Source organism: Gavia stellata, chromosome 1 (genome assembly GCF_030936135.1).
Source record: "Gavia stellata isolate bGavSte3 chromosome 1, bGavSte3.hap2, whole genome shotgun sequence".
Classification (NCBI taxonomy): Eukaryota; Metazoa; Chordata; class Aves; order Gaviiformes; family Gaviidae; genus Gavia; species Gavia stellata.
The window spans coordinates 103,786,894-103,807,720 of NC_082594.1; the positions used below are offsets into that span (position 1 = coordinate 103,786,894).

The following is a 20,827-nucleotide window of genomic DNA, read 5'->3' on the forward strand; positions in this document are numbered from 1 at the left end:
TTAACAAGAACTGGTGAAGTTGCTTAGGCAATCCTGTTTCTCCTGTTTCAACAGCCACAAAACGCAACAGCTTCAGCAACCTGAAATGATCTCCATCCTCTTGTTATGGTAATCCACCCTGAGGTTTTCAAACGTGTAGACATGATGAGCTCAATTCAAGCTCTGTATGATTTTCAGGGGAAGACTAGCCTTGGTGTCACTTTGAAACAGACTTAATATATAGCTTCAAAAAATGTAAGCCCATTTAAACGTAGAAAATGTAGACGTTTTGCATGCAGAAAGGAAAAGTGCGTCACTGAGCAAGAAAAATAAATCTTGTCTCTCCTGAGCTGAAGTTTTAATTTTATTTTGAAACTTCAGTTTTTCTCTCCTGATTGATGGTAACATATTGAAATGATGGCTTTGTAATGGGTTTCAAGCCATACTTTACGCACTGTACTAATTATAAGTAATTACCATTTCCTCTTCATGGCAGGGTTATTTTATGGACTTTTGATCGAAATTTCTGACAATGAAGATATGAGGCTAAAAATCCCCCACATAATAGCTATGCCTAGTAGCCTCAGCTTTTATATTTTAAAAATCTGAGGAATGATTTAGTAACTCAGATATTCACCTCCTGGAGCCCAGAGATGTTGTATCCAGTTTTTCAGATAATTGTCTTTTTCTTCCTTTTATTTTTTTTCTTATTCATGTAATATTATGCCACAGTTTTAACCTATTTGTAAAATTTTCCACAACCAAATTTTCCTGCTCTTTTTAAAAAAAAAAGTACATATCTAACTTTCCTATCAATAACTATGATAATTACAACTAAGTATAACTATAATACAAGAAATAAGTGTAGTATCTCTAATAACTAACATCTTTAACTAGCGTTAATAATTCCTGACGAAGCTGTTCCCACTGAAGCTGTTTGAGTGTTTAACCATGAGGAGATGGAGGATCTAATGCCGTACCACATCCTGTAATAATTTGTCTTGCAAAATTTGGGCTTGATCCATGGCTCAGAGAAGTCCATGGAAAGACTTGGGCTTCAATCACATTGATTGCCTATAACAGGTAAGGCTAGATCAGGAAAAAAAAATAAAAAAAGAAAGAAAATAGTCCTGTAGAGACAGAATGTTGGATAAACAACCAAAGTATATTTTCAGTGCAGCACAATTTTAAGCATGCATTGTGCAAATGTGCACAACTGCTAACATATTCATTGCACATAAGAAGCAAATCTTTTCAAGGATGTAAAATTTGCATACATATGACATCTTTGTACAGGAAACGGATAATGGCCAGTGCACTCTGCACATCTTCGTGTTGTTTCGGCCAAATTACTGCTACTGAATATTGTTTTCTAATGCAAGAACAGACTACCTAGGCTTTGTGGTAAAAATCCAAGGATCATTGTCTACAGTCACGCTACCATAATTTCATTTGCAACCAAATATAAACTAGGATACATTTCGAATTTTCACTTACACTTGCTGATAAGCAGGGATGTATACACATTTGAGGGATTTTGTTTGTTTTTAAGAATTTTACGAGTCTTTCACAGACCCCATTCAGACAAATCACATCTGTTGCATGTAGCTCTTGGAATACAGAAAAAAGTGTTATCTGCAAAAACACTCTGGAGAAGAAACAAAGAAGAAAAATAGATGTAGCTACTATAGGCTTTTCTACTCTCTCATCCCTGAGAATCGGGTAGTAAGTCCCAGCACTGGAACGCCTCAATCTGAGTATGACTGCTGGTGAAAGACATTTCTATGTATGCACCAGGTACGAATGTTAAACATTTTATGTTTGGATTTTACCTGATTATAACATTGCTGGCTCAGTTACGCTGAAATTTGCCTACATGGCATGAAAGTGGCTTACCTAAAAGATACCACTTTTACAGGTCTCGTGAGTCATTTGAGGAGGAGCCTCTCAAGTCCCCAGATTCACATACAAATGAAAAGTTTGGTTCCAAAGAACTTTTAGGGATATTCAGCATTAAGAAAAGTGATAATACAACCTGGAAAGCTCCCCCAAAGCAAGAATTTCTGGAGTTAAGGGCCTTACATCCCCTTTAATTTAGACCCCAGTATGCATAGGAATTTCAACAGCATATGGTTCTCCATCAGACGGTTTAGCACTGTGCATTCTAAGTATTTTTAAATCAGTCTTGCTAGAATATGAGGTTTTGAAGAATGTATGTTCTTTTTTGGGGAAAAAAAAAAGCATTACAAGAAAACAGTGTTCCTATAGTTGTTTATGTTCCCATTCCAAATTTCTGTTGATGTTGCATGATTTAACACTTCATGTAAAGTTGTGATTAGGTGCAGATGCATTCTGTTTACACTTGTTACTTTAACATTTGCAAATGTAGATGTGAATAAGATATTTTTCAGACGCAAATGGCCCTCAGTAGATTGAGGAATAGAAATGTTCCAGATTGATAATTACCAAGAAAGCTTTAAATTGCAGGCACCTCAACTAAGTGTCTTTTCAAGAGCCAACCATCATTATTATAAAGAAATATGGCAACTCAAAGTGCAGGTGCTGATTAAACATTACTTGTAAGAGCAGACCGGTTGCAAAATCTGCAACCCCCACCCTTAAAAGCATAATCCTAGATGAGCCTACTTAGACATTATACTTTCCAAGACTGAAAATGTATCCTGGTATTTTTCTTTAAAGCACCTGCTATGCTGAGGCTGCAATATATATAATACCTTGTTTAGAAAAATGTCAGCTCATTTTCTATGTTTCTTTTTGATACTTGAGGATTTAAGGATGAAACTATGTTAATGCTAGTAAGAGAGGGACAGAATAATCCAGCAGGATGGAAGAAAATGTATTTCTATAAAATTTAAAGAATAATAGGTAAATCCTGAGCAAAATCTGCCTATTTCAGTGCATCTCACAAACCGTGCAGGACTGTCAGTGAAGTACCCCATCCCAATGGTGTGCTTGGAGTTTCAGGAGAATCAAACCAATTGACTCAGTGGAAAAGCCGGTAACATTTGGGTTTATATCCTTCCTCTGTACCAATAAAAGATTAAGGGGGAGGGGAGTTTATTTATTTTAATGAAAATCAATCCAATCACTTAGGGTTTTTTTTAAGTTTCTGTGTTTAAACTTCAGGTTTATACTTTCTTAATTACATATCTGACATGATTTGAGTGGCTTGTGGCACTTTTACCTGTATTTTGTCACTCTTTCTAGAAGTCTGCGAGTCTTTCTGTCACATTCCAACAGGCTCAGCTGTGCACAGGAGCAGAAAAAGAGGCTTGGGAAAATCTTCCACTAGGTTAGCTGCAGCATGAACATACTCTATTCACAGAGGGGCTATGCAGGGTGCTGGTCCTTAGGTTTTTTTTGTCAGAGGAGCTCAAAGGCTTCTTCCACAGAATAATCTTTTCCTAATAGACATGTTACATAGTTCTCCCGTAAGCCAAGACAAGCTCAGCAAGCAATATGTCAAGCTGGCTATGTTTTATTAATGCACATCTTCTGGGTTCTGAGCATTCACCTTTATCTAATAGCTATAAAACATAGCTGATGCTCCCCTTTGCTGAGATGTTACAAGAAATGCCATCATTTCGGTCTGATGAGGACTGAAGCACACTTGGCTCAATGGTCTATTTCAGTAACAGCTGAATTTAAATGGCTGTTGGGCCAAACCTAGTTTGCATCCAAATGAAGCCGAGCAGACCTGCGGAGAAAAAAGGCAGCAAGGCTGGGGCTACACATTGAGAAGGTGCAAGTGAGAGATGGTGCTGGGGGAGGAGGAGCAGGGAATAACAGCTTCCCTACATTCATCCCCTTCCTCCGTTCTCAGCTGGGAGCCTGCGTCTCCCAGGGTTAGAGGTGTGGACAACAGAGGAAGGTTCCAAGAAGTTCCAAAGTGTTGTCTCTGGTGTCGTTCTGAAGCTGAATCAGGAAGATTCCTGATTCAGTTGCTCGGTGTTAAGAGTACAGGACATGTTGCCTCATGCAGAGGCATTGGAGGACCACACATGTCCTGGGCTCAAATTGGTCAGGAAAATTTTTATTATGCTTTTAAAAGAAACAGATTCATACTGTCACCATTTTGTCAACAAAGTTTTTTGGGGTATAGACTGGCATTTCCCAGTAAGGCTGGAGAGAGGGGGCACGTATCTCAGGCCACTGTCCCAGCCCCTGGTTTATTGGCTGCCCTGCGCTACACAATTCTTTCACATTGCCATAACAAACAAAAAAATAGTGTGAGAGGTCTCATTTTCCCCTCTGATAAGAAGGATAAAGACACCAGAACTGAAGCAGGTTTCTTGTTTTCTGGCTAGTCCTACCCCACTGACCGCATTTACTGCCTGCAGCAGTGGGGCCAGAGGCTCCAGCTGTGAGCCGAGACTTCGGCAAGGTTCGTGAAGAGCCCTGGGGGAGCTCCAGCCACCATGGGAGAAGGAAAAGGTGGCGACTATAATAGGTAAAGTCATGTCCATTTTAGCTGAATTATTTTAAGCCTTTCCTCCACAGTGAAAGGACCCAGTTCAGACTCAGAAGAATCTACCATAAACAGTTGTTGAAGGAAAGCAAAGTAAAAATTCACTGTTACTTCATGCACAGTGTGTGACAGCAAAAATAATGCAATCTTTGTATCCTTAATGCTTAAACTCTTGATTAGGATACTATTTTTTGCATGTTCAAAAATGCAAAGTGTCCATAGTAATTTACAAATTAAGATCTCTGCTGTAGCTTGCTAGCTGTGGGCTTCTTGGCATCCCCCATGTCAATCATTTCTGGTTCGATAGATAGCACTGCCTTTAGGTGAATTGTAACAGCTGGATTGCAGAAAGAAAAGAGCGATTGACTAAAGTTAGAGCATAAAATGTCCCCCCTACCAACTTTAACCTCCCTGCACCACCATCTCCTTTCTGGAAAGGATGTACTTTTGGACAGTCTGTGATCTGGTTTATCCATGCTTTTTCAGGATAAGCTCAGATTTCTTCAGCTTTAATAAAGACCTTATGTTCCTAAGCATCTTACAGATAATAGTGCTTAATGGGCGCTCATGAAAAGAAAAAGCATATAATTTTTAAAGATATAACCCTGATGTTTATGCCTAAAAATGCTGTTTACTGAATAATGCACATTTCAAAGTATAGTCTAGGATTTTGAAATGTCTCGCTATTTCTGTCTAACAGCTTGAGGAAAATGGCTAATCCTGAAGTAGTTTCATTGCATATGCAAACTCACAATTGCTTTATAGGAAGGCTGTATTCTCACACCTCAGGACTGCTCTCCAGCTAGAGTAACCTTTTCAGGACTTCAGTCGAATGAATCTATACATCCTTCTATGGGTCATCTGCTGCCATAGTGCAGAAGAAAAAGTAAAATGGCTGCACATACTGTACTTTCTGGAAAGTGTAGTATCTTGTAACCACTACAAAGGAAGGTGGTGTAGCACTTTTTGCACATAAAAACAGATGGTGAAACCCCTCTGAATTCAATTTCCCTTGCTATTCTCTTAGATAAAGTCTCCATTGCTCTGTTTGGTTCAAGGTTGCCTCAAATATAAGATACAATTACTTGGTGTCTGCAACAAATCTTACTATATTTTTTTAAGCAATCTAATACTTTTGAGTTGGAACCAGATAAAATCAGTAAATAAAACTTCCAGCAAGTTCTGCAGCTCAATGCCGTCAGTCTTCCAGTCTTCATTCAACCAGCTTTCTTTCTATTCTCCTCATCTACTTTTTGTTTCTGTGAAATTCTTTTTCCCTTCCTTTATTCCTTAATATAAATATAGGGGGTTTTTCTGTGATTATTCCTTTCTCTCTAGTTTCATGTTGCCTTTCCATCCCTTTCCATTTTCAGAAGCACCTTGTAGTCCAGCACATGATCAGCAATTAATATATCAAGATGTCTGGATGTCTCAGAGGGAAGTCCTCTGACTCAGACAGATATGTAGGAAAAATATACCTGTGAAGCCGTGCTCTGAAAGATTTAAAAAGACACCAGAAAGTAACTTTCTCTTCCAGTGGGACTACTTAGGTTGTTACAGCATGGTTGGAGAAACGCACAGCCGTGAGAGAATTTGATCAAAGCCGACTGAAATCAGTAGAAACATTTACTTCCTTCAGTAAAGTCTTATTACTTCTGAAGAAAATTATGGGGAGGGAAGTTTAAAAGCCTGTTACTTTGTTGCTGGGAGCCTTAAAAAAAGGGAATTAAATGACTGTTTCTGCAGAGTCCTGGAGCGTTTTTGCCGCACAAGTTACGAAGCAGGAGGGTTACAGCAAAAGGCACGGGGCTATGCGTGGATCCAGCCACATAGCTGCAGCCAGCGCATGGTTAACAAACACATTCACCAAGATCATCTCATTAACTAAGAGAATGGCTTGATCACTTTATATTCCTAACTATCCTTACGAGCGTTTTGGCAGTGCTCACACTGAGCCCGAATGTTCGCCTGAAGCACTTAGCACAGGAGCTGTGTCGGGCGAGGGCTTCCTCGCTGTGCTGCAGGGAGTGCCTCTCACGACAGCGCTGCCCTGTTTCGCTGGGTTACAGGGGAGCTCTGAAGAGAGCAGCTCCGTTCGTACCACACAACCTGATTAAAACGCGGTTCTGTTGAAGGCGGAGGCTGGATCTGCCACGTACTTTTGCAAAGAACAGCATACGAGCCATGCTCTGCAAAGCGGGCCAGATCATGGGCATGGGCAGAGGGAAAGCGGGGTGCCGAAACTCCGCTGCTTTAGCCAGTGCCCTGCTCCTGAGATAAAAATCTCACACAAAAGCCAACCCCGGTGTCTGCAAGGCTTATCTGCCTAATTCTAGCTCCAAGAAGAGAAGGGAAACACATCTTATTCCCTCCTCCTTGCTGCATGGCCAGAAATAGCATCTGACAGGACCCAATGTTGCATGTGTAACGGGGTAATTAGAACCAATTTTCTCCCTCTCTTGTTTTTGTCTTATTTGAAATTAATCCTGCAATGCATGAATAGCTAGTTTGCCCAAGTAGGTATGGTTATGTGTGGGGAAGAACAGCAAACAATATAAATAACACATGTATTATCCTGCATTTTCAGTACCTCCTGACTAGCCTCTGCATCAAGCGAAAACAATAAATAAACGCAGCAAGTCAATAGTTTTTTAAGTTTCTATCAAATAGAGAGTTTGCACCTCTAAAATGATCCTTTAGTTTTGGGCTAGTACTGTATTGCAAGAGGTACCTAAATCAGGTCAACCATTTTTTTCCCTGTTAAAAAAAGAAGTTGTTCGTTACTTAGAAATTCTATAACATGAATCATGCCGATTGAGCCTTTGGGAAATATCTCCAAACTCACAAGCTGAACTGAATTAAATCCCATTGGAAAAGGCAGATCTTTGTATCTTAATAAGCTCAACTTTTTGTATATGTATATACACACATACATATTTTTATCCCTCTGCTTTCCAAAGGATAAAAGCATCGCTGAATGCAGTACCTTGCAAGAGTCCAGATAATGATAAAAACCTGGCCCTGGCTTTCATAGAGAATGTTTTGGATAGAGAAATGCTTTAACATTTTCTATTTAAGATCTTTTCCCTCTTTTGTGCTCTTCTTCTCAATTTTTAACTAGGTCTTGTTTGCTGTGAGTTTTGTATTCAGACTTGATGTAAGGTGTTGCAGCTCTTCAGCAGTCGCAGACCTCGCACCTGTCTGCACGAGGGCTGAAACCAAAATGTGATTTCTACCAGTTTCATTGCTGTGTAATTAAGCACTAACCATGTTGCATGAAAATAACATAAAGGCTGAGTCCCTGTGAGAGTTCAGTCTAAATCAAGCAGATTTTGAATCAGACTGCAAAGCCTGAAAAAACAGTACCTCACTTCTTGTTAAAGTTGAGAGCAAAGTCTTCACAAAAGCGACTGGAATACAATCATGTCCTAAACATGTGCCCAGAGGTGGATTTCATATGTGCTGTTTTGAACCTAGGAGATACTCAATTTGTCAAATAGTCAGTGACTTTTCTATAAACAAACTTAATCTTCTTACAAAACCGATCCTCACATTTGCTGAATTTGACACTTGGGTTGCACCCTCTTCAGTCTTTCTTTGACAGGTTTCAGGTCATGAACCTGTCCCAGGTTTCAGCTTCCCAGTCCTACCACGCAGTCATGGAAAGGAAAATGTAACCATTGCCCCAACCACCCAAAGCCAGCCCTGCTCCAGATTATTCTGTTTGGTTGCAAATTTCTAGTAGTCTGGAGAAGTTGGCAATCTACAGCGACAGCAGAGCAAATAAATGCAGAGATGGGGATAAAGGAGGCAGGAAATCCAGGTGAGCACCAGAGCGAGATATTTGCGTTTCTGTGCCCACCGTCACTTATTTTAGATTTGGATGGCTGAAAACAATGAGGGTAGAGTGTAGAAAGGGCAAGTGTATAGGCTTCGAGTTTTGTTTGAAGTGCATCCGAAAAGGAGGAGCCCATAGACAAATGATGAGTTACAGAGGGAAAATGATCCAGACCCAGGATCTGGCATAGGCAGTGAAATGGCAGTGACATTTAGCAGGGAATGAGGAATAAAATTGAAGGCACCCTGGGCAGGAACCAGACTGGGTGAATGCAAAGATGGTGAACGCCGAGGTAAGGACAGGGGCTTGAAAAAGGGCGGGAATAGGCTGAAACAGAGCACAAAGTATGGAAGGTTTCCAAAACAGCTTTTGAACAGATTGAAGAGGGGGTGATGGTAGGAAAGTCATGCAAGCTCTCAGTTTCACTGTCTGTAAAATGAGGATGATAATAGCTGCCTAACTCAGAGGTCCCTGTTGCAAGGCTAAATTCACCCGTGCAAAGAATGCTAATGTGTTCAGTTTGCATTCTGTGAGCCAAAAGCAAACCCCGTGCATCTAATTCCACAAAAACCTAGGGGAGTAAACCCACTTTGGTCTGGATTTGCAAATGTAAAATGCAATTACTGTTTGTTATAGGATTGTGATTGTTAATGATTCTTCCTAAGAAACTTTTTTTTTTTTAATACACACACACACATAACAGAGTAGCTTATAGGTCATGTACAAATTAGAGGTAATAGCCAATTTCTGGACTAATCTTACACAGTCAGTGAGCTAGCTTTAAAAAGAAAGATACTGTTAAGCTATCTGCTGAAGGTAAGCCTCTAAGTAATAACCCATTTGATTGTTCTTTTCTGGTAAGATGAATGCCCAGACTTAGCTTTGTAATGAGTGCACTTGCACTGGCTCTCAGTCGGACGCCTCATGGCACAGGAGAATATGCCCTCTGGTAAGAGGCAAGGATGGAAAAAAATACTTAGAGGAGGTTTCCAGTAGCAAGTGCTTTCACTCCAAGTGGCATGCTCTTTAACTCTGTAAGTGGACATTATCTGGAGAAAAAAATCTTTATAAGCACTGTTTTGCTCTGTCCTGTACCTTGTCAAGCCAGCAGGTCTACCCCTGCCACTCTGCCAGCCCCACTGAGCTTCAGAAGTGCATGTGAGTCCGTAGCTATCCTGGCAGCAGAGTGGTGTGAGTCCATATCTATAGCGACAGAGAGCAAGGGCAAACTGCATGCTAATTTGGCTTTATGAATCACCTACATTAACTTGGCATCAGCAACAGCTTCTCTTTCGGGAAACCAGTGGCACATAGCTGCACAGTCATTGGGATTTTAACTCTCATTTCTCTTCAGTGACTGACAGGTAGATTTTAATGAGGTCTCATGGACCTCCTGGTGTTCAGATGGTGCTGTGGAAAGGAGGGGAGGCTTCTCAGAGCATAAATCCCTCCAGGAGATAGATGTTCAGCTGTTTCTGGAAAACCTGCTAGTAAATCACCTGCATGTCGTGGCACTGGATTGCCTTTGAAAGTCATCAGTGGCTCAAAGCTTCAGGGGTGGAGCAGTGATATCCAGAGGGCCACGTGCTTCCACATTGCTTATTCAATGAGTCATCCTGTGCAACAAACACCTCCTCAGGTGGACGAGAAGGTGCACGTCTTATGCTCAGACTAAGAAAATTGCATAACCTTTGAGCAAGGAAAGGAAACCTGGACATCAACCAGGTAGAAACAGGGTTTTATCCTTAACTGGAAAGAGCTGTAAACCATAGAAAGTCCCCTTTTTCCCTAGTAAAGGGAAAAATACCTGTGTCTTTATGAGGACAGTCTTACTTGTTAATCTTAACCATATTTTTCCTATACCATCCTTCTTAGTCTGTATCTTTTAATATCTCTAACATTTTTTACTGCATGGTCAGCATGTTTCTTTTCAAATAGCATTCTTTTGAAGTGTGGAACCTGAATAAGAATGTAAACAATATACAGCTTTCAGCTTTTTTAACACCTCCTGTTTCTCACTTTAATTTCTATCAGAGTATCAAAATACTTGGTGTTATTATTAACATGGCTACCCCTGGAGTCATATGCATAAAAGAATAGCTGATCTATTGTCTTTAAGTTGCTGGTACTGCTGGCTGTAGGAGTGAGATGGTATGCTGGGAGATGAAAATCTGGCAGTAAATAAAAATCCCAGCAATATATCTTTTAAATCTCATTGTATCTGGTAGCTTGACTTATGGTCCTTGAATACTGTATCTAGTCTTCAGTAACACTTATTTATTTTAAAAGTACAAGCAAATGACTTCCTTACACTGCCAGAATTTTTCACGGGTCAAAAAGTAGAGAAAATTATGTTAGTAATAAAGAATATTATTAAAAAATATCTGGAGGACAGTTCAATAGCTGACACACAGTGGAATCCCGGCATGAGAGGAAGGTTGACTGCTGGTCCAGTGGGTAAGCATGGACATGGATCTGCCTAGAGCTGGCTCACACAACCACCAGTGAGCTGGAGAGACTTTTAACAATTTCATTGGGAAATGTGACATTTATCCACCAAGATGATGAACATGAGAATGTCCCAGAACAAGCTCTACATTTGAAAAAACCTGGTTTTTGGCATGTCTAGGGTGACCGCTGAGTCTCAGGCTGGCTTAAGAGCAGAACACATTTTTTGCCTTTCAGTCTCCTTTAGGTGTCAGAAGGAAATACAGACCACCCTAGAAAAGCATGGCATTTTCACACCTCTCTTTTGCAGGCTATCAGTACTGTCTTTCTCTGTAAGCCTACCTCCATTTCATCTGGCTTTCTGTAGTATTTTAATAGAGAGTAACAAACAACAACAAAAAAAACCCCAATGCAGTAAGACGCTGTTCTTATGTTTGCTATGGAGTAGGTAAGGAAAATCTCTCTGCAAGCAGAATATAGTGTTTTTGAAGTATTTTGAAAAGTAAGCAGTTTACTTTGAAAGCATCAAAGTGACACCACTGACTGAAATCACAGAAATTCCTTCAAGGCTACTCAGGCAATTCTACACATACGCAGCTAAAAAAACCATACTACATCTGCTGTATTGGGCCTGAAATATGTTAGTGAGATATTATGCATTGAGAAAATATGACCAAAGAAGCCCAGGGAGACAGGTTGATAACTGCTATCAGAAAGGGCAACAGTTTTTAGCTGTTGCTGTTTATGACTGGTTTTAAAACAGGGATAGAGAATTTTTCCAATAACAAGCTTTTGCGCTCTGCCTTGTTTTGAAGGGAAACGTTGAGACCCATTGAGAGGTATGGAAATTGATTCAGCCATGACCTTTTCTAAAACTCTCTCAGTCTATGATGGCCCCTTTAAATGGAAACATTTGGTCTCTCAGAAGGACTGGAGCTGCTTTTTCAGGTGTGCCTACTGAGGTGTGCTTTTATATTTTTGACATTTTACTTGCTGTAGAATTTTTTTATCTTCAGAGGATGAATGGGGCTGATGCTTTGTCATATTTGTCAGTTTGACTCGCATCCCTCGCTCCTCTCCGCAGAGCAGTCACTCATGTGGCTCAGCCCTCATTTCTGTCAGAGCAACTTTAGCCAAGTAGTCATTTTCCTCTTACTTTCCACAGCTAAATTCAAAGCAGGGGCAGATATAGCTTTTTGCCTCATCCTCGCAGACATCACGTATTTATAAAGTAAATGTTGAAAGTGAAGGGTTTCCCACACTCGTGCACTGAAGCAGGATTATCGGTTAAGTGAACACGAATGCTGGGTTCTCCCACTGATGTGCTCACATGTGGCTGGCGGAGAGTTACTCCCTGTGTGCAGTAGGATCAGGTAACCTACCTCGGTCGTTGCTCCTCAGCAGTATCGGGTGATCAGCCTCTGGGAGGTGAAGCAGAGCAACCCCTATGGCTCTGGCACTCGCCTGCTTTTGGGTAGGCAGCTTCCTGCTGACTCAGGTGGACAATCCCACTCATCATGGGGGCAGACATAGCGCCTGTGCAGGAGAAAGGTCAGGTCTGCCGCTGACCAGGACTAAGCACCCTTTGGTCGGCCGAAGCTGCTGCAGCAGATTCACTGTCTGGCTGAGTAATTGGGGAGGATGGGAGGGAGGGGAAAGGGAGGACTCAAAAATTTAAGCTTTGTCCTATGTATGTGGTATCAGCAGCCTGCCTTGAAAGCCAGTGCTTTTTTTTGTGCTTAGCAATAATAGCCTCATTTCTGGAGCATCATTTATATCTTGAGTTAACATCAATTTGTTTTTCCTTCCCTTGTAGAATCCTGTGGTTAATTTGTTTTTAAAATGTTGTATAGTAATTACTTTATTTAAATGAATCATCTGACAAACCAGTTCTTCATCAAACTTGTCACTTACTCTGCTATTTCTCTTTTAACCTGGACCTTACAATAAATTCTAAGCTTGACAGTAAGGCATCAGCAGAACATGGGAGAAGAGAAACTGTTAACTGAATTGCTAGATTTCTTTGAGGATACATGGATGAAAACCCAACAGCACAGAACATCCAGATTTTATCTACTGGCTTGTTTGTGACACAAATGTATAGACTGATTCAACTCTTTTTTTACACACATAGGTCCCAACAGAAAAATCAAGCTCAAATAAGCAGCAGTTAAGCTTTTCATAATGCAACTGTCCCAGACTTCACTTACAGTAAGCAACAATTTCCTCCATAAACGATCTCATGGACTTTGTTCATGGGCAGAAGAACACCACTCTTTGTGGTTACTTCAGGGTTTAATCAGGCAGACATTCAGTCAAGTAAACATTTTCTGACTTTGAAGAATGACTTCTGTGGTCTCAAAACTTCCCCATCCTAGTGTGGAGGGGGAGCACTAGCCTTCAGAGACTCTAAATGGCACCCAGTTTAGCATTTCCAGTTCAGCTGAACTAAATTTCATGTATAAAATTATGAACCTCTTGACTATCTGTCCTGTTCTTACACCAGACCTATCCAGAGTATCTCACCAGCAAATTAAAACATATAAACAAAGTTCTCTCTAAAAGTGCTTTACTGCTATGTTAATGTGTGCAAAAGGAACCTGGTGAATATGTTGAAGGGGTACCAACATATTGATTATGCAGCTGACTTTCAGAGCGACATCTGAAGACATTTGAAAAGTACGTGAAAGCACATATGCAATTTTGATTAGTTTGCCTAGCAAACACATCCACAGAAAACCTTCAGTCTTTCCATCACTGCTCCTTTCCCTCCAGTCCTTCCCTCTGCCCAGCGAGCTTCTATGCTCTTTTTAAAGGGGGCCAAGAAAAAATTCTGCAAAATTCTGCTAATGAAGTATAAATAGTTCATGGATATACATCAATTAAAATTAATATCTGTTTAATAGGCAACTGATTACAGGTCTGGAAAAAGTTCTAGTCCTAGAATGAGAAAGCACTTGTGTACGTACAGGTATGAAGATTACCTCAAGGGTGGTTGAATGAAGTTGTTTTAATTAAAAAAGAAAAAAAAGTAAAAAGTAATACAGGCACAGCACAATAATCGTTTCCAAGATGGAGAAGATTTTTTTGCCAAGATAATGGTAAGAGACCCATCCTATTGGAAGTGGGGAGAGATGGTGGTCACCCTGTCTTATTAAAAAGATATCTCAGGCTATCCATTATACTCAGTGACATCCACCTTGCCTTATGAAACAATGTTCTGCTAATTCTAGTAGGGGTCCAAGCAAAACACAACAGTTGTACCTTGCTGGCCCAAGACCAAGCTGGCATTATAGCTAACTGAAAATACTTGTCTTCCTCATGTGAAAGGAGGGAAAGCAAAATCTAATTACAAAAGTAGTAAACTTGTTGGTATCATCGGGATGAGGAATTATAGGATCTGAAAGAACAGATTTTTTTCCTTCTGTTAATCCTATAGTTTGCAAATCTGGAAAATCCTGCTGACTCTCAGCATTCCATGTGAGGATTTACATTTGATTCCAAAACCAGCACTTAAACTTCTTTCCAGCTGTTTCTGTGTGTCACAGTCTCCTGTAATAACTTGAACGTTTTATGATGGAGGGAGAAAATATATCAGGAAGTCTTTAAGGTTCTAATACATGCATATAGTAAATGAGAAATACAGATAGTGAGGAAAATTGCTTCAGTTGGCAAAATTGTTTAAGTCATGTTAAGGTATTGTTATATACGGGTTTGAGAGATAATATGCTGCATATTCTAGAGTAGCTAGAGATTACATTGCCAACTTGGGTTTGATAGCCTCCAGTGTTTTCATTGCTGAGTTAAAATTCGAAACAGGTTTTAATTCCACTGTGTTCCCATTTCCTGATTGTCAGCTAATGACTGCACTATTCCTACACTGGTGACATCAAAATTGCAAGAGATTGCAGTGCGTTAGCTGAATACATTCTGATGCTCAGAAAATATAAAGCGATATCTAGGGCTCAAATTTCACATGGGGAAATGCGAAAATGTGTAACTGAGAAATCCAAAGTATTCTCTAGTGACTTGCACTAAATGAGTAAATTATACTTGCAAAATCAAGTACTGAAGCTGGAGATTGCTGTTTAAAGGAGCTATTTTTTTTCAAATTGGCTGTGTTTGTTATGCATTTATCAAATCCCAGTGCCCCTAGACAGCCTGAATGTGTTGTTGGCATAATAAAGTCTCTAGAGGCTAGAGGGAGTAGACATCCCAGTATAAGTGGGACAGCCTGCTGACTTGAAACACAGCCACCTTCCCAGAGTATGGGCCAAAGCAGTTCAGAATGCTTCCAAAATTCAGATTGGTTCTTTACAGGTCCTCTTCTGGAAAAATTGCTTCCAGGTTAAAGAAAAACTCAGATTCACCTCATTTGTTATATAAAAGGAGCAAGAAGTATATACAATTTCAGTCTGAAAGCTAGAAAATAAATTCTGACAAATTGAGCAGCACTCAAAGAGCAGTTGCCCAGCTGGGATTGCACAGAACGGGTTGGGACACGTCTTTGTTCGAATAGTGCAAAACAGATGTTGGAAGAAGAGTCTAGAGGAATGATAAGAAGTTGAGAGCAATTGTGCTAGATCCAGCACTGTCCTTGCAAGGAGACTTTTAAACCAGTGCTGTGATGGTACTGGTAGACACCACACCACTGGAGACATTACTCAACACTTTGGCACAGAGGTGAAATCTGCTGTGGGAGCAGCATGTGGCTTGGCTATGTCCTATATCAACAAGTTCAATTCATTCAGCAATGAGCTTTGTAGAAGTAAAAATATTCACCTGTCCCTGAGCAAACTGAGAAATGGCCAACAAGGTTGCCTAAGGTTTAAAAAAAACCCCAAAGTCCTACTAAGACAAAGACCTTGAGTGGAAACTTCCAGTCCATTTCTACCTGAGCTCCTAAGTCACTTCTAAATGTGGATGTTGTACTGCCAAGATTTGCAGAAACACTTCAGAAAACATCTCCAACACGTCCAAGTTTCATCTCCAAACATGGATTAGATTACAGCAGGGGGAACAAGACCTATGAATATCACTATTTTCATTAGTTGGGAACTCAATAGAAGTTTTCAGAAGCATTTAAAAATTTTACTTTGAAAAGGCTGAATAATAAACATGCATCATCTTTCACAGGTGTTTGTCTAAACAACATTCATAATATTGAGTTAACCTACCGTGACATTGTAGATAAAAGCTAATGATCCGATATGCTTTTTCTGTAGTGCTTTTAACAGCAATTTTAACTGTTTGCCTTTATGAACACTCAGATTATTATTGCTCATAATTTATTTTTCTCTTTTTATGTACAGTGATGAAGAGGTGAATAATACTTCTTATTTATCTCTGTTTCAACAGGAGGGATATTTGAAACTGTGGAAAATGAACCTGTTAATACTGAAGAATTGGCTTTCAAGTTTGCAGTCACCAACATTAATAGAAACAGAACACTGATGCCTAATACCACATTAACCTATGACATCCAGAGAATTAACCTTTTTGATAGTTTTGAAGCCTCAAGAAGAGGTAATTATCTCAATTACTGTGTCAGTAACATACATGTTCTATACTACCTTTCCCCAGCCTGGTCTCCTCTTTTGCTCTGACTGTAACATGTGTATGCAAACGGTAACGTAAAATTCATCTTTCAAAGTTATTTGAACTAAGAATCAAGCTGGACTTGGTCTTGTCATCAAGTTTCTGATAAAACACCTACATCCTGTCTGCATGCTAAGAGCCCCAGATGGAAGGTGGCAAGTCTAACCCATTTTTCTTTTCAAAAAATAGATTTGCCACCTGGAATTCTGCAGAAAATGATCACAGACTAACAGGGAACACAGTGGGATGTCACAACCCATAATTAGCACACACAGAGAAATCCATCATTCATAAAAAACTATTTTTATTGTACTTTAAAGAACAGAGGCCAGTAGCCTCCCTGTCCTGAAATATTAACTCTTCAGTGGCTTAGTGACAGAAGTACATTTCTTTGTTGTAAACAACTATAAGAGTTGGAGTGGCCAAGTTTGGATTTTTTTTGCTTATTCTTTCAGAGGGAAAATTATGGTCCAATTTACTTGCACCTAATTCACTTGCAGACCAAAACAGAAAGGGGAAAAAAGTCACAACTCTCCTAAAGCACAGTGTATTCCTTCACCTCTAGGAGGCAACCTTGAAGTTCGACAAAATTTTATATACAGCAGTCTAGTTCCTGGAATTACGTGGTGTGCGCACAATCTCATGCAAACAAGTCTGGAGAAAGACCCATAAGTTGCTAAGACTTTGCAGATGTGCTTTGCAGTTCACTACAACCTCTGTCACTAAATGGTACAAGATATGCTTGCTATAAGGCAAAAGATGTGTCTGCTATAGGGCAAATGAAGGCTGGAAAATGAACACGCTTCACATCACAAATCATGCTAGAATGCTGGTGAGCTGTCACCTTTCAAACATCTAAGTTACTAAACTTTCCTTGCGGTACTTTATTTTCTTACTAAAGATTGGAAAAAAGGAGAACGCTTTCAAAGAACATTGAAAATAGCTTTAAATTGTGTTTACTGCTTTCTTTTTCAAGTATCAGATATATGCTGGAGCTATATGCTATTAAAAATCAAGTATGCTGGATTTATAATCCATATAATCCAGACTGAGACAGGATTTTAGATTCCCTGTAGAGTGAGAATCTCTTCTGTGACTATTGTGAAAGTACCTCTTCCATTTAATCTGTAGGACGGTGTTCATTAGAAATATTTTTTTAAATCTACATGCAGGGAATCCATGCAGACAGTAGTAATTTCTTCTCATCATGAGTTATTGATACTATTATGCAATTTGCACATTAAAACCTGTGATCCTTTAGGAAGGCTTCTGAATTAAACTTTGAAAGCCTGTGCATTTTTTGCTGTCTGTAAAACACTCATTTGTAGACTGAAAAAAGAAAATAATTGGTTTTCTGTTACATTGTATTACTATCAGAGTGCTAAATATTAATTTTAAAAATCTCAGCTCATTGTGATGTTTGTGTACTTAATATTTCACCCAATCACAGTAATTCCTAAATTTCCCACAAAGAACTACCTTACAAAGAGTACAGCACTACAACTCGGTGCAGGGCTTTATCCCAGTTGATAAACCTTATTAGAAACATTTGCAGTAAATTTTACCAATAGACAAAAGTAGTTAATATTGCTTCATATTCTGTCTGCTAGCCTGAAAATACATGGGAGGGAAAGGAAAATGAAAAGACACCTACAGGAGGGATTCTTTTGGCTGAGATATAGGCACAAGGAGAAAGAAACCTTTGTTGATACTAGCATTTGACTGATTTGGAAAGGTATTAAAATGTCAGTGTGTGTTGGTTCTTTATTTCCTTGTGTCATTACTGAGGGCTTTAGACTTTACTGCCTGTTTTGTAAACACAGATTATGGAGTGCTATGAATCATAGTGCCCTTTACTGTTTATATTCCTTCAGTAGCCCGAAATTAAAGCAACTCACATTGGTAGAAGCTTGCCAGTCACGGAGGGAATCTGTATAGTATCTGTTGTGACTCCGTGAACATATTTCTTGACTCACTGACATGAAACTTAATTCATGTGACATCCCTTTGGCAAGCCCATAGCCAGAAAGCTCCTGGTTTCTCTAGGATAATGCCATTCTGAGAAAGGCAATTTAGGAATCAATGTGATTTGAAGGTAATAAGCAGAGAAGTTGGTTTGGTTTTTATTTGTAGCAAGCAGGTTTTAGGATATAATGCTAATCAGTAAAGTCAATTTCAGTAACCGTTTGCAAATCTCTCAATGGGTTTGGGAGCAACATGGTTACCCTTTCTCACTTTGAAATGATGGGGATGGGTGGAGAATAAATTATGTAGGTAAACATCGCACAAGTTACTCGCTTTTGCCTACTGACAGCTTCTTCCTCTCCTTCCCTCTCCCCGCCAGCATGTGACCAGCTTGCTCTCGGTGTAGCTGCTCTGTTCGGACCTTCCCACAGCTCCTCCGTCAGTGCAGTGCAGTCCATTTGCAATGCACTTGAAGTCCCACATATTCAGACCCGATGGAAGCACCCTACAGTGGATAACAAAGATGCATTTTATATCAACCTCTATCCAGACTATGCAGCCATCAGCAGAGCAGTTTTGGATCTTGTACTATACTACAACTGGAAAATAGTAACAGTAGTATATGAAGACAGCACAGGTAAGTAGCACGGGTGTACTGCAAATCATGTACTTCTATTAATGTACGTATATGAATAAATTCTGCGAGACAGAGTGCCCGTGATAGTTCAGTTTGCCATACTTACAGCAGTTTTCCCCAGAATATAGAAGAAAAACATCTTGTAAAAACGTCTCCTTCTGCTGCTGTGGCTTTTGGAAAGCTGTTCACTTCATCAGACCTTAAGAAGTCACCAGGAGGTAGCGCCCAGATTCTGAATGCTAAATCACATTTTACTTCCTATTTGTGGAACAAAGAACACAGCTTCAAACTGATAAATCTTCTAGTGTGGGGCTAATTAGGGATTCCCTCTCCCATTGAGGGATTGATCTTAAAAGGGACATGTCTACAAACCAAAAGTTCAAACTGCAGCATTTTTAACGTAGAGACTACCTTGTTCCTTGAAGCTGTCTCAGAAACAGTCAACCCACTTGTCAGCTGGGTACCAAAGACAGAATCCGAAAGTTGCAATTTGTATAAATGTTTCCGGCGTGGGACTCGGAGAAGATCATCCATTGTTTGTGAAAAGAACCTTCCCCTGCGTCACACAGTAGTCATAGCTGTCCAGCGACATACCACAGATAATCAATATCAGTAACACATCCCTTTTTATTCACAGAACAACAACAAAAAAAAGAGAATAATAAACTCATTCCTGGGAACAAGTGATTTAAAAGCTTATCAGAGACTAGGACTTTTTTTATACACAGAGTCTGTGGAAGAGTGTTAATGCTATAAGGAAGTCCAAGCCACTGTTGCATATCTTTACAGATCTAGGCTACCACTGTAGCTGATACCATATATTGTACCAACAGCCAAAATATTTCAGGCAGTGGCATTTCCCTCACTGGAGTGGGAAGATATTGTTTCTGATAAATGTATTAGCTGCTCTGGTCATTGAGAGAACTGCGTACCTAAACTGCTCTCAGAAGGAGTCCTATCTGGCAGGAATACACACCAAATTTTATGCTAAACATGATTGCAAAGAACATAATATCTCCTACAGTGTAGACTCAGTCATGGATTAAGGGTTCATAATCTGACTTCACAAGAAAAGGTTTGCATGTTAACAAACCATTAAAAGCTTAGAGAGGTCTATAGCTCTCCCATCAAAACACAGGAAACGCTAAGCAAGGTCTGCCAACTGATTGTTTTATACAGGGCAGAAAGTTACATGTAAAGGCACATTCTAAACAGCAGAAAAGATTTTCTTGGCGACATCATATCTGTAGAGAAGAAGAAAATAGAGCCAACTAAATAAGACTTACACGGACAGTTATTTCACTGTAAACTCTCACCATCGTCCTTCAATACTGTCTTTTTATGGTAAAAGTGTAGCTGAAGCATATGCATTTCTGAAAAATCCTGTTGCGCATTAGCGGTCCTTGGTGCAAATTAAGCACTTCACTGTCAACTCCACTCTAAGACTTGTGTTCCCCTTTCTCTTCCCATTGCCCACAGAAATATAACACCTTCTAGAGCTCTGCAGACGTGCAGGTAACATTTAAACTGATTCTTAGATAATAGCGTAAAACAAACCTGGATGAGCCATGAGCTCAGGCATCTGCCTAAGCCTTTAAAGGGAGTATGTAAAAAAAAAAAGCATGTCTACTAAAATCATATTGTAAAAACATGTCTGAAACACAGACTTCTGGTAAAAATGAACCCCAAAACTCAATTTTAAGGCTAAAAAGCTTGTATTTCTTTCTGCACTGTTGACAGCACAAAAGAAGCTCATGTTTCCTCCTGGATCCAAGAGGCAGGTCTCAGTGCCAATATTCGTCTCACCTTGGACTCAGAGAGTACAACAGAGGGCTGGAGGTAGAAGAGAAAGAACAAGTCAGGCTGGGCTTAT

At 39.8% G+C, this 20,827-nt stretch overlaps 1 protein-coding gene across 2 annotated transcripts in view; it reads left to right on the plus strand.

Annotated features, from left to right (window-relative positions):
• Positions 1-20,827, plus strand: part of GRIK1 (glutamate ionotropic receptor kainate type subunit 1) — a 172,145-nt gene that overhangs the window by 76,540 nt on the left and 74,778 nt on the right. Inside the window, exons 2-3 of one of the 2 annotated variants that reach the window (XM_059826643.1) lie at positions 16,113-16,280; positions 18,697-18,954. In XM_059826643.1, the coding sequence (XP_059682626.1) occupies positions 16,113-16,280; positions 18,697-18,954 (426 nt within the window). Of the gene's footprint in view, positions 1-16,112; positions 16,281-18,696; positions 18,955-20,827 lie in introns of those variants that run through there. The other variant, XM_059826649.1, reaches the window with a different exon arrangement.